This window comes from Sesamum indicum, linkage group LG10 (genome assembly GCF_026168435.1).
Source record: "Sesamum indicum cultivar Baizhima isolate 11 linkage group LG10, ASM2616843v1, whole genome shotgun sequence".
Taxonomy (NCBI): domain Eukaryota; kingdom Viridiplantae; phylum Streptophyta; class Magnoliopsida; order Lamiales; family Pedaliaceae; genus Sesamum; species Sesamum indicum.
In genome coordinates, this window is record NC_142666.1 from 22,182,969 (window position 1) to 22,197,046 (window position 14,078).

The 14,078-nt window shown below is 47.2% G+C and overlaps 1 protein-coding gene and 1 pseudogene across 1 annotated transcript; both read right to left on the bottom strand.

Annotated features, from left to right (window-relative positions):
- Window positions 1-1,514: 1,514 nt before the first annotated feature.
- On the bottom strand, window positions 1,515-2,514 carry LOC105155332 (GTP-binding nuclear protein Ran1B). The gene has a single exon (XM_011071205.3). The coding sequence runs from the start codon at window positions 2,435-2,437 to the stop codon at window positions 1,772-1,774; it is 666 nt and encodes a 221-aa protein (XP_011069507.2). The 5' UTR covers window positions 2,438-2,514; the 3' UTR covers window positions 1,515-1,771.
- Window positions 2,515-7,625: 5,111 nt separating this feature from the next.
- On the bottom strand, window positions 7,626-8,625 carry LOC148786799 (GTP-binding nuclear protein Ran1B pseudogene; annotated as a pseudogene).
- Between the last annotated feature and the right edge of the window lie 5,453 nt (window positions 8,626-14,078).

Consider the following 14,078-nt stretch of genomic DNA (forward strand, 5'->3'; position numbering starts at 1 on the left):
CTAACCGTGAATTTATTTTGGATGCCCGTTCCCGCGATCAGTTTGTGAAGCATGCTGTAGGAGGGTGCTCCATGTGAAAATTTTCCAACGAGTGCGAACCTAAATGGAGCTGCAAGGATCTCGGTCTCGGCATCTATGAACAACAATTTCGGACCTTGGTCTCCCGTCAAAATTGTACTGATAGCGGGTTGTGGCGAATCCGCAAGGAAGTATTTGTGAGTTGCCGATTTTGCGGTTTTTGAGGCCCGAGACGGCGCAACAACTTCGGCAAATGATTTTTTCGATAGGTTCGGCGTCGGAATCGAGCGAGGCGGCTGCTGAATTGGTTGGGTTGACTGAGTTGACCGAGTCAACTCGGTCAACGGGTCAGACTCGGTCAACATCTCTTCACGGTCGCCGGCAGCCGGTAGAGGGGCTTCTGGCCGTTCTCCGATGGGTTTTTCTGACCGGACGGTTGGGTGCGCCATGGCCAGGCGAGGCTAATGGTGGTGGTCCGCCACTGAAACGACGTCGGACGGTGGAGATACGGCGGCCCGAACGTTGGCGACGGCGCACGGACGGGAATTGCAAGATCTTTTCACTCCGGCCATGAAATTGGGCGAGCCTAGTCTCAAAAGACTCGCACTGAGGTGACGATTCGAACGCTGGTGGTCCGCGACCGTGGGGCGCCCTGACGACGGCGAATCGACGGCGGAGGCTAGCGGCGGTCGAGGTCGAAGCCCATCTTCATGCGTGGAGGAAACGTGAAATTGATCGGGGGGAATTGTAGAGCTCATCAAGGCGAGCAAAATGGTGTATGGTACAGCCGGCGACTCACCGGAAATCGGCCGGAATTTTAGAGAGAAGTCGCCGGCGAATCAGGGCCGAAAATGGCGCGATTCAGGCAGCTTTGGGAGGCGCGTCCGGCGGCGTCCGGCGTCCGATCACTGCACAACCAGCACCATTATGATGGGTTTCTCGAGACGCATCCAACGGTGGTGCGCGCGTTTAGGGTTTAGGGTTTAGGGTTTAGGGCTTAGGGTTTAGGGCTTAGGGTTTAGGGTTTAGGGTTTAGGGTTTAGGGTTTAGGGGTTTAGGGTTTTAGGGTTTAGGGCTTAGGGCTTAGGGCTTAGGGTTTAGGGTTTAGGGTTTAGGGTTTAGGGTTTAGGGTTTAGGGTTTAGGGTTTAGGGTTTAGGGTTTAGGGTTTAGGGTTTAGGGTTTAGGGTTTAGGGTTTTAGGGTTTTAGGGTTTTAGGGTTTAGGGTTTAGGGTTTAGGGTTTAGGGTTTAGGGTTTAGGGTTTAGGGTTTAGGGTTTAGGGTTTAGGGTTTAGGGTTTAGGGTTTAGGGTTTAGGGTTTAGGGTTTAGGGTTTAGGGTTTAGGGTTTAGGGTTTAGGGTTTAGGGTTTAGGGTTTAGGGTTTAGGGTTTAGGGTTTAGGGTTTAGGGTTTAGGGTTTAGGGTTTAGGGTTTAGGGTTTAGGGTTTAGGGTTTAGGGTTTTTTTTTTTTTTTTTTTTTTTTTTTTTTTTTTGAACGATAACAATAAAATATCTCAATTGGAAATGTGGACTACAGCCATACAAATGATCCTCATACGTTCAGAAGATTAATCATCTTCTCACAACCAAATCAAACCACATCCACGTAAGTTCAAAGCCCTACATATTTCATTAGAACCTCATGCTTCAGGACTAGGGAAGTCCCAAACAAAATCCTTAGAAACGAGGAACAGAAGAAAAAATGGGACACCATCACAAGATACAAGGGGAATGGACTATAAAAGATCCCAGCAGTTCAGTCAAAAGCCTCATCGTCATCATCAGGAAGGGGCTGGCTAGCAGCAGCAGCAAGCTCCGCTTCATGTTGTTGCTGTGCAGCCAAATCAATTTGCACTTCTGGTGGAGCGAGCGCAGGAGACTCAACAAAGTGCAAGTTAGGATCCCCAGCAAGCTTCCTGGCAAGGTACAGGAAAGGCTTCTCAAAGTTGTAATTACTCTTAGCTGATATTTCATAGTACTGCAAGTTCTTTTTCCTGTGGAAAGTAACCTGCTTAGCTTTCACCTGCCTGTTCTTGACATCAACCTTGTTCCCACATAGGACTATTGGAATATTCTCACAGACTCGGCAAAGATCACGATGCCATGTTGGAACATTCTTGTAAGTCAACCGAGCTGTTACATCAAACATAATGATTGCACATTGTCCATGAATGTAGTATCCATCCCTGAGGCCACCAAATTTCTCCTGACCAGCTGTGTCCCAGCAATAAAATCTGATTTTCCCGCAGTTGGTGAAGAAATCCAATGGATGAACTTCCACACCAATAGTAGGCTCGTATTTCTTCTCGAATTCACCAGTGAGATGCCTCTTCACAAATGTGGTTTTTCCAGTTCCACCATCACCAACAATTACGAGCTTGAAGCTTGGGTAATCCACTGTCTGTTGATTCGGCAACGCCATTAGACCTCGCTGTTCTTTAACAGAGAGAAAGAACAGGAAGAGTAAGAGAGACAGAGATTGTGAAAGATTACAGTGGTTTAGGGTTTAGGGTTTAGGGTTTAGGGTTTAGGGTTTAGGGTTTAGGGTTTAGGGTTTAGGGTTTAGGGTTTAGGGTTTAGGGTTTAGGGTTTAGGGTTTAGGGTTTAGGGTTTAGGGTTTAGGGTTTAGGGTTTAGGGTTTAGGGTTTAGGGTTTAGGGTTTAGGGTTTAGGGTTTTAGGGTTTAGGGTTTAGGGTTTAGGGTTTAGGGTTTAGGGTTTAGGGTTTAGGGTTTAGGGTTTTAGGGTTTAGGGTTTAGGGTTTAGGGTTTAGGGTTTAGGGTTTAGGGTTTAGGGTTTAGGGTTTAGGGTTTAGGGTTTAGGGTTTAGGGTTTAGGGTTTAGGGTTTAGGGTTTAGGGTTTAGGGTTTAGGGTTTAGGGTTTAGGGTTTAGGGTTTAGGGTTTAGGGTTAAGGGTTTTTTTTTTTTTTTTTTTTTTTTAAATAAACACCCGAAGGTGGGGGAAGCTTTTCGGGGTCCCCATCCCTTCTTCATAGAAAATAAAGCAAAGTCAGCATTACAATATAAAATCAACAAAAACATAAAAGTAGGAGTACTACTCCTTTACATAATTATAGGACATCAACCATTTTGTTTCTTCAACTTTTCCTTGATTCGGTCTGTCTTTATTCTTGGACCGCAAGAAGTACTCCTCTGTTTCATCACTCGAAGTTTTAACTCTGTATTCTTGACCAAGTACTCCGGCAATCTCTCTACGATGAAATCATTTCTAGGCAGTTTGTCCGGGGATGCCAACTCCAATAATAACTGCTCAACCGAGTCTGCAGGGTTGCAATTGGTAAAGCAAGGTGGATCATTGGAGAGACAAATAAGTACATGCTTGGCATTAAGCATACTGACGGTAAAGGCGCCTTTGACTCCCAGACCGGCAATAAGGCGATGCAGGTGTCGGAACTGAGGTTTTCCATGAGAGAATTTACCAACCAGTGCCAATCGGAAGGGAGCTGCAAGAGCTTCGGTCTCCGCATCCGAAAAAATCAGTGTAGGGCCCTTCTCATCAGTCAAGACCGCACCGATGGAGGGCGGTGGCAAATCGGCAAGGAAAAATTTATGCGAAGCTATTTGCGGTGCTTTAGAGGGTGCAACAACTTCAGCGAACGTTCTTTTTGGAGGATTTAGCGTCGAAAACAGCTGCTGACTCAGTTCCGGGGGTTTGACCGGTTGAGTTGACCGAGTCAACTCGGTCAAACCCGGTTGACCGCAGTCAACGGCCGGAGTTGGAGATTCCGGTGACTGGTCGGAGTCGTGATCTGAACGGATGGTTGGCATCGTCACCACAGCGCGAGTCGAGTGGTGGTGGTCCGCCTGCGAACGGCGGTCGGACGGCGGCGGAACGGCGGCTCGATTGGCGGCGACGGCGCGATTTGAAGAAGAAGGAGATCTCCGCGTACAGGCGATGAAATTGGACGAGATTGGTCCCAAACGATTCGCCATGAAGAAAGGAAGCCGACGGTACTGGTCCGCGATCATGGGTCGGCTCACCGGCGGCGAATCGACGAAAAACGTGGCGGTGGTCGTCGACTTAGCCCATCGTCTACGGTGGACAAAACTTCAAATTGATTGAGGGGAAAGATAGAACTCGTCAAGGCGAGTCGAACGGTATGTGGCACGACCGTCAACTCGCCGGAAAACGACCGGATTTTTAGAGAGAAGTGACCGACGAAACTTAGGCGAAAATCATGCGATTTCAGCAACTTCGGCTGGCGCGTACGGCGGCGTCCGGCGGCCGTTCAGTGCAGGACTTGCATGGCTGTGACGGACTCCACGAGGCGCATCCAGTGGTGGTGCGCGTGTGATGCTACGCGCCGGTCGAATTTTCCGGCGACCGGCCGGCGGCGGCGACGCCGCGGTGGAGGAGGAGCTCGGCTGTCTTTTGGTGGTGGTGGTGAGGTTAAAAGAGTGATGGTTTGGTGGTGGTTGGTGGTGGAGGGTGTAGTGTGTTAAATCTCACACACTTCTAGTGAGAAGTTGAGAGGATTTGGCAAGTCAAGAATGGTTTCGGTTGGGTTTAGGGTTTAGGGTTTAGGGTTTAGGGTTTAGGGTTTAGGGGTTTAGGGTTTTAGGGTTTTAGGGTTTAGGGTTTAGGGTTTAGGGTTTAGGGTTTAGGGGTTAGGGGTTAGGGTTTAGGGTTTAGGGGTTAGGGTTTAGGGGTTAGGGTTTAGGGTTTAGGGTTTAGGGGTTAGGGGTTAGGGGTTTAGGGGTTTAGGGGTTAGGGGTTTAGGGGTTTAGGGTTTAGGGGTTTAGGGGTTTAGGGGTTAGGGGTTTAGGGGTTTAGGGGTTAGGGTTTGGGGTTTGGGGTTTAGGGTTTGGGGTTTGGGGTTTGGGGTTTGGGGTTTGGGGTTTGGGGTTTAGGGTTTAGGGTTTAGGGTTTAGGGTTTAGGGTTTAGGGTTTAGGGTTTTTTTTTTTTTTTTTTTTAAATTAAACACCCGAAGGTGCGGGAAGCTTTTCGGGGTCCCCATCCCTTCTTCATAGATAATAAAGCAAAATCAACATTACAATATAAAATCAACAAAAACATAAAAGTAGGAGTACTACTCCTTTACATAATTATAGGACATCAACCATTTTGTTTCTTCCACTTTTCCTTGATTCGGTCTGTCTTTATTCTTGGACCACAGGAAGTACTCCTCTGTTTCATTACTCGAAGTTTTAACTCTGTATTCTTGACCAAGTACTCCGGCAATCTCTCTACGATGAAATCATTTCTAGGCAGTTTGTCCGGGGATGCCAGCTCCAATAATAACTGCTCAACCGAGTCTGCAGGGTTGCAATTGGTAAAGCAAGGTGGATCGCAGATCTTCAATGGCGTGGCATCGATAACCAGAGTCTCCCCCTTATCTGAATCCTCTTGCAAAAGCATGGTAGCATTTCCAACTTGTATCCAATTTCCTTCAGCCATTTTATTTGCCGAATTCTCCTCACCCATACTTCCATCATCGCCGGTAGTGTTAGCGACATTCACCGACACAATGTTCTCATTAGAGGGATTAGAAGGGTACCTGCTTGATTCACCTCTCTCAAATGCTTTGGTTGTCTCAGTCCCAACCTGTTCCTTTGTTACTGCTTTGCCCCGTCCGACCTCTTCAACAACCTTCTTTCCTTTCATTTCCCGATTGCTCGGCTTCCGGGGCGGTGGTTTGGGAGCATCTCCTTCTGTATAGCAGTCTGAGTCTCGATGCCCAACATGTTTGCACAACGAGCAGTAGTGTGGGATATCCTCGTACTCAATACGCTGCACGATAGTGGCCCCACAAATCTGGATTTGAAAGTCTTCAAGGCGCGGTTTGAGAAGATCCAATTCAATGCATGCCCTTGCCTTGGAGAGCTTGGACTGATTGAGTGTTGCATCGTCAATTTGCAGAGGAGTTCCAATCATGCTCGCCACCGTGAATAGAACTTCCTTGCGGAACAGATGTGCTGGTAGCTCCGGAAAACTAACCCACACCGGTACAATTGATGACTCCTTAGACGGTGTGAAAGTAGGAGTCCACTTGAAAATGCGCATTGGGTACCCCTGGATATACCATATACGCCGCAACTACAGACGAGTATAATCTGCTTCACAAGATAAGGAAATTAAGACATGCCTGTTGTTCAGCATACTAACCGTGAATTTATTTTGGATGCCCGTTCCCGCGATCAGTTTGTGAAGCATGCTGTAGGAGGGTGCTCCATGTGAAAATTTTCCAACGAGTGCGAACCTAAATGGAGCTGCAAGGATCTCGGTCTCGGCATCTATGAACAACAATTTCGGACCTTGGTCTCCCGTCAAAATTGTACTGATAGCGGGTTGTGGCGAATCCGCAAGGAAGTATTTGTGAGTTGCCGATTTTGCGGTTTTTGAGGCCCGAGACGGCGCAACAACTTCGGCAAATGATTTTTTCGATAGGTTCGGCGTCGGAATCGAGCGAGGCGGCTGCTGAATTGGTTGGGTTGACTGAGTTGACCGAGTCAACTCGGTCAACGGGTCAGACTCGGTCAACATCTCTTCACGGTCGCCGGCAGCCGGTAGAGGGGCTTCTGGCCGTTCTCCGATGGGTTTTTCTGACCGGACGGTTGGGTGCGCCATGGCCAGGCGAGGCTAATGGTGGTGGTCCGCCACTGAAACGACGTCGGACGGTGGAGATACGGCGGCCCGAACGTTGGCGACGGCGCACGGACGGGAATTGCAAGATCTTTTCACTCCGGCCATGAAATTGGGCGAGCCTAGTCTCAAAAGACTCGCACTGAGGTGACGATTCGAACGCTGGTGGTCCGCGACCGTGGGGCGCCCTGACGACGGCGAATCGACGGCGGAGGCTAGCGGCGGTCGAGGTCGAAGCCCATCTTCATGCGTGGAGGAAACGTGAAATTGATCGGGGGGAATTGTAGAGCTCATCAAGGCGAGCAAAATGGTGTATGGTACAGCCGGCGACTCACCGGAAATCGGCCGGAATTTTAGAGAGAAGTCGCCGGCGAATCAGGGCCGAAAATGGCGCGATTCAGGCAGCTTTGGGAGGCGCGTCCGGCGGCGTCCGGCGTCCGATCACTGCACAACCAGCACCATTATGATGGGTTTCTCGAGACGCATCCAACGGTGGTGCGCGCGTTTAGGGTTTAGGGTTTAGGGTTTAGGGCTTAGGGTTTAGGGCTTAGGGTTTAGGGTTTAGGGTTTAGGGTTTAGGGTTTAGGGGTTTAGGGTTTTAGGGTTTAGGGCTTAGGGCTTAGGGCTTAGGGTTTAGGGTTTAGGGTTTAGGGTTTAGGGTTTAGGGTTTAGGGTTTAGGGTTTAGGGTTTAGGGTTTAGGGTTTAGGGTTTAGGGTTTAGGGTTTAGGGTTTTAGGGTTTTAGGGTTTTAGGGTTTAGGGTTTAGGGTTTAGGGTTTAGGGTTTAGGGTTTAGGGTTTAGGGTTTAGGGTTTAGGGTTTAGGGTTTAGGGTTTAGGGTTTAGGGTTTAGGGTTTAGGGTTTAGGGTTTAGGGTTTAGGGTTTAGGGTTTAGGGTTTAGGGTTTAGGGTTTAGGGTTTAGGGTTTAGGGTTTAGGGTTTAGGGTTTAGGGTTTAGGGTTTAGGGTTTAGGGTTTTTTTTTTTTTTTTTTTTTTTTTTTTTTTGAACGATAACAATAAAATATCTCAATTGGAAATGTGGACTACAGCCATACAAATGATCCTCATACGTTCAGAAGATTAATCATCTTCTCACAACCAAATCAAACCACATCCACGTAAGTTCAAAGCCCTACATATTTCATTAGAACCTCATGCTTCAGGACTAGGGAAGTCCCAAACAAAATCCTTAGAAACGAGGAACAGAAGAAAAAATGGGACACCATCACAAGATACAAGGGGAATGGACTATAAAAGATCCCAGCAGTTCAGTCAAAAGCCTCATCGTCATCATCAGGAAGGGGCTGGCTAGCAGCAGCAGCAAGCTCCGCTTCATGTTGTTGCTGTGCAGCCAAATCAATTTGCACTTCTGGTGGAGCGAGCGCAGGAGACTCAACAAAGTGCAAGTTAGGATCCCCAGCAAGCTTCCTGGCAAGGTACAGGAAAGGCTTCTCAAAGTTGTAATTACTCTTAGCTGATATTTCACAGTACTGCAAGTTCTTTTTCCTGTGGAAAGTAACCTGCTTAGCTTTCACCTGCCTGTTCTTGACATCAACCTTGTTCCCACATAGGACTATTGGAATATTCTCACAGACTCGGCAAAGATCACGATGCCATGTTGGAACATTCTTGTAAGTCAACCGAGCTGTTACATCAAACATAATGATTGCACATTGTCCATGAATGTAGTATCCATCCCTGAGGCCACCAAATTTCTCCTGACCAGCTGTGTCCCAGCAATAAAATCTGATTTTCCCGCAGTTGGTGAAGAAATCCAATGGATGAACTTCCACACCAATAGTAGGCTCGTATTTCTTCTCGAATTCACCAGTGAGATGCCTCTTCACAAATGTGGTTTTTCCAGTTCCACCATCACCAACAATTACGAGCTTGAAGCTTGGGTAATCCACTGTCTGTTGATTCGGCAACGCCATTAGACCTCGCTGTTCTTTAACAGAGAGAAAGAACAGGAAGAGTAAGAGAGACAGAGATTGTGAAAGATTACAGTGGTTTAGGGTTTAGGGTTTAGGGTTTAGGGTTTAGGGTTTAGGGTTTAGGGTTTAGGGTTTAGGGTTTAGGGTTTAGGGTTTAGGGTTTAGGGTTTAGGGTTTAGGGTTTAGGGTTTAGGGTTTAGGGTTTAGGGTTTAGGGTTTAGGGTTTAGGGTTTAGGGTTTAGGGTTTAGGGTTTAGGGTTTAGGGTTTAGGGTTTTAGGGTTTTAGGGTTTTAGGGTTTAGGGTTTAGGGTTTAGGGTTTAGGGTTTAGGGTTTTAGGGTTTTAGGGTTTAGGGTTTAGGGTTTAGGGTTTAGGGTTTAGGGTTTAGGGTTTAGGGTTTAGGGTTTAGGGTTTAGGGTTTAGGGTTTAGGGTTTAGGGTTTAGGGTTTAGGGTTTAGGGTTTAGGGTTAAGGGTTTTTTTTTTTTTTTTAAATAAACACCCGAAGGTGGGGGAAGCTTTTCGGGGTCCCCATCCCTTCTTCATAGAAAATAAAGCAAAGTCAGCATTACAATATAAAATCAACAAAAACATAAAAGTAGGAGTACTACTCCTTTACATAATTATAGGACATCAACCATTTTGTTTCTTCAACTTTTCCTTGATTCGGTCTGTCTTTATTCTTGGACCGCAAGAAGTACTCCTCTGTTTCATCACTCGAAGTTTTAACTCTGTATTCTTGACCAAGTACTCCGGCAATCTCTCTACGATGAAATCATTTCTAGGCAGTTTGTCCGGGGATGCCAACTCCAATAATAACTGCTCAACCGAGTCTGCAGGGTTGCAATTGGTAAAGCAAGGTGGATCGCAGATCTTCAATGGCGTGGCATCGATAACCAGAGTCTCCCCCTTATCTGAATTCTCTTGTAAAAGCATGGTAGCATTTCCCACTTGTATCCAATTTCCTTCAGCCATTCTATTTTCCGAATTCTCATCACCCATTTTTCCCTCCTCACATGTGGTGTTAGCAATATCAACAGAAACAATATTTTCATCCACGCTAGCCATAGAATCAGTTTTGTGTTCAGTTTGGTACCTGGGGTCCTTTGCAGGCTGGTCCATCATCTTTGAGCTCTCACCAGTTTCCTTTGCCACTGCTTTGCCTCGCCCGACCTCTACAGCAACCTTCTTTCCAGCACGATTGCTCGGCTTCCGGGGGGGTGGTTTAGGAGCATCGCCTTTCGAATAGCAGTCTGAGTCTTGATGCCCAACATGTTTGCACAAAGAGCAGTAGTGCGGGATATCCTCGTACTCAATACGTTGCACAATAGTTGTCCCACAAATCTGGATTTGAAAGTTTTCAAGGCGCGGTTTGAGAAGATCCAATTCAATGCATGCCCTTGCCTTGGAGAGTTTGGACTGATTGAGTGTCGCATCGTCAATTTGCAGAGGAGTTCCAATCATGCTCGCCACCGTGAATAGAACTTCCTTGCGGAACAGATGTGCTGGTAGCTCCGGAAAACTAACCCACACCGGTACAATTGATGACTCCTTAGACGGTGTGAAAGTAGGAGTCCACTTGAAGACGCGCATTGGGTACCCCTGAATATACCAAATACGCCGCAGCCACAGACGAGAAAAATCCGCTTCACAAGATAGGGAAATTAAGACATGTCTGGTGTTGAGCATACTAACCGTGAATTTGTTTTTGATGCCCGTTCCAGCGATTAGTTTGTGCAGGATGCTGTATGAGGGTGCTCCATGTGAAAATTTGCCCACGAGTGCAAATTTGAATGGAGCTGCAAGGACTTCGATCTCAGCATCTGTGAATAGCAATGTTGGACCTTTGTCGCCTGTCAAAACTGTACCGATACCGGGCGATGGCAAGTCTGCAGGGAAGTATTTGTGCGGTGCCGGTGTTGCAGGTTTCGAGGCCCGTGTTGGTGCAAGGACTTCAGCAAATGTTTTCTTCGGAAGATTCGACGTCGGAATTGAAGAAGACGGGTGCTGAATCTGTTCGGTTGACTGAGTTGACCGGGTCAACTCGGTCAAAGGAGGGTTGACCGTTGACCGAGTCAACTCGGTCAACAATGGCTCAAGGGCAACGGCTGCCGGAGGAGGGGCTGCTGCCGGAGTTCCGACATCGATTTCTGGGCGGACGGGAGGCTTCGCCATGACGAGGCGACTGCAATGGTGTGGCTCCGCCAGCGAACCGACGGCGGACGGCGGCGCAACGGCGGTGCGACGGGCGGCGATCGCGCGAACGGGAGATTTGCAAGAACTCGGCACACAGGTGATGAAACTTGACGAAACTGGTCCCAATCGACTCGCCTTGAGGAGAGGATTCCAACCGTGGTGGTCCGCGACCGTGGGTCGCCGTGACGGCGGCGAATCGACGGCGGAAGTGATCGGCGGTCGAGGACTTAGCCCATCGTCGTGCGTGCATGAAACCTCAAATTGTTTGAGGGGAATTGTAGAGCTCATCAAGGCGATAAAAATGGTATATGACACAGCCGGTAACTCGCCGGGAAACGGCCGGATTTTTAGAGAGAAGCCGGCGGCGAATCTGGGGCGATTTGGGAGCGATTTCTGGTACGGTGGCGTCCGGTGGCCGTTCAGTGCGAAACCAGCATGGTTGTGACGGATTCTCAGAGGCGCATCTAGTGGTAGTGCGCGTGTGGCTTCACTCGCCGGTGGAATTTTCCGGCGACCGGCCGGCGGCGGCGCGGCGGTGACGCCGCGGTGGAGGAAGAGGTGGGCTGTCTGTTGGTGGTGGTGGTGAGGCTCAAAAAGTGGTGGTTTGGTGGTGGTTGGTGGTGGAAGATTTAGTGTGTTAAATCTCACACACTTCTAGTGAGAAGTTGAGAGGATTTGGCAAGTGAAGAATGGTTTGGTTTGGTTTGGTTTAGGGTTTAGGGTTTAGGGTTTAGGGTTTAGGGTTTAGGGTTTAGGGTTTAGGGTTTAGGGTTTAGGGTTTAGGGTTTAGGGTTTAGGGTTTAGGGTTTAGGGTTTAGGGTTTAGGGTTTAGGGTTTAGGGTTTAGGGTTTAGGGTTTAGGGTTTAGGGTTTAGGGTTTAGGGTTTAGGGTTTAGGGTTTAGGGTTTAGGGTTTAGGGTTTAGGGTTTAGGGTTTAGGGTTTAGGGTTTAGGGTTTAGGGTTTAGGGTTTAGGGTTTAGGGTTTAGGGTTTAGGGTTTAGGGTTTAGGGTTTAGGGTTTAGGGTTTAGGGTTTAGGGTTTAGGGTTTAGGGTTTAGGGTTTAGGGTTTAGGGTTTAGGGTTTAGGGTTTAGGGTTTAGGGTTTAGGGTTTAGGGTTTAGGGTTTAGGGTTTAGGGTTTAGGGTTTAGGGTTTAGGGTTTAGGGTTTAGGGTTTAGGGTTTAGGGTTTAGGGTTTAGGGTTTAGGGTTTAGGGTTTAGGGTTTAGGGTTTAGGGTTTAGGGTTTAGGGTTTAGGGTTTAGGGTTTAGGGTTTAGGGTTTAGGGTTTAGGGTTTAGGGTTTAGGGTTTAGGGTTTAGGGTTTAGGGTTTAGGGTTTAGGGTTTAGGGTTTAGGGTTTAGGGTTTAGGGTTTAGGGTTTAGGGTTTAGGGTTTAGGGTTTAGGGTTTAGGGTTTAGGGTTTAGGGTTTAGGGTTTAGGGTTTAGGGTTTAGGGTTTAGGGTTTAGGGTTTAGGGTTTAGGGTTTAGGGTTTAGGGTTTAGGGTTTAGGGTTTAGGGTTTAGGGTTTAGGGTTTAGGGTTTAGGGTTTAGGGTTTAGGGTTTAGGGTTTAGGGTTTAGGGTTTAGGGTTTAGGGTTTAGGGTTTAGGGTTTAGGGTTTAGGGTTTAGGGTTTAGGGTTTAGGGTTTAGGGTTTAGGGTTTAGGGTTTAGGGTTTAGGGTTTAGGGTTTAGGGTTTAGGGTTTAGGGTTTAGGGTTTAGGGTTTAGGGTTTAGGGTTTAGGGTTTAGGGTTTAGGGTTTAGGGTTTAGGGTTTAGGGTTTAGGGTTTAGGGTTTAGGGTTTAGGGTTTAGGGTTTAGGGTTTAGGGTTTAGGGTTTAGGGTTTAGGGTTTAGGGTTTAGGGTTTAGGGTTTAGGGTTTAGGGTTTAGGGTTTAGGGTTTAGGGTTTAGGGTTTAGGGTTTAGGGTTTAGGGTTTAGGGTTTAGGGTTTAGGGTTTAGGGTTTAGGGTTTAGGGTTTAGGGTTTAGGGTTTAGGGTTTAGGGTTTAGGGTTTAGGGTTTAGGGTTTAGGGTTTAGGGTTTAGGGTTTAGGGTTTAGGGTTTAGGGTTTAGGGTTTAGGGTTTAGGGTTTAGGGTTTAGGGTTTAGGGTTTAGGGTTTAGGGTTTAGGGTTTAGGGTTTAGGGTTTAGGGTTTAGGGTTTAGGGTTTAGGGTTTAGGGTTTAGGGTTTAGGGTTTAGGGTTTAGGGTTTAGGGTTTAGGGTTTAGGGTTTAGGGTTTAGGGTTTAGGGTTTAGGGTTTAGGGTTTAGGGTTTAGGGTTTAGGGTTTAGGGTTTAGGGTTTAGGGTTTAGGGTTTAGGGTTTAGGGTTTAGGGTTTAGGGTTTAGGGTTTAGGGTTTAGGGTTTAGGGTTTAGGGTTTAGGGTTTAGGGTTTAGGGTTTAGGGTTTAGGGTTTAGGGTTTAGGGTTTAGGGTTTAGGGTTTAGGGTTTAGGGTTTAGGGTTTAGGGTTTAGGGTTTAGGGTTTAGGGTTTAGGGTTTAGGGTTTAGGGTTTAGGGTTTAGGGTTTAGGGTTTAGGGTTTAGGGTTTAGGGTTTAGGGTTTAGGGTTTAGGGTTTAGGGTTTAGGGTTTAGGGTTTAGGGTTTAGGGTTTAGGGTTTAGGGTTTAGGGTTTAGGGTTTAGGGTTTAGGGTTTAGGGTTTAGGGTTTAGGGTTTAGGGTTTAGGGTTTAGGGTTTAGGGTTTAGGGTTTAGGGTTTAGGGTTTAGGGTTTAGGGTTTAGGGTTTAGGGTTTAGGGTTTAGGGTTTAGGGTTTAGGGTTTAGGGTTTAGGGTTTAGGGTTTAGGGTTTAGGGTTTAGGGTTTAGGGTTTAGGGTTTAGGGTTTAGGGTTTAGGGTTTAGGGTTTAGGGTTTAGGGTTTAGGGTTTAGGGTTTAGGGTTTAGGGTTTAGGGTTTAGGGTTTAGGGTTTAGGGTTTAGGGTTTAGGGTTTAGGGTTTAGGGTTTAGGGTTTAGGGTTTAGGGTTTAGGGTTTAGGGTTTAGGGTTTAGGGTTTAGGGTTTAGGGTTTAGGGTTTAGGGTTTAGGGTTTAGGGTTTAGGGTTTAGGGTTTAGGGTTTAGGGTTTAGGGTTTAGGGTTTAGGGTTTAGGGTTTAGGGTTTAGGGTTTAGGGTTTAGGGTTTAGGGTTTAGGGTTTAGGGTTTAGGGTTTAGGGTTTAGGGTTTAGGGTTTAGGGTTTAGGGTTTAGGGTTTAGGGTTTAGGGTTTAGGGTTTAGGGTTTAGGGTTTAGGGTTTAGGGTTTAGGGTTTAGGGTTTAGGGTTTAGGGTTTAGGGTTTAGGGTTTAGGGTTTAGGGTTTAGGGTTTAGGGTTTAGGGTTTAGGGTTTAGGGTTTA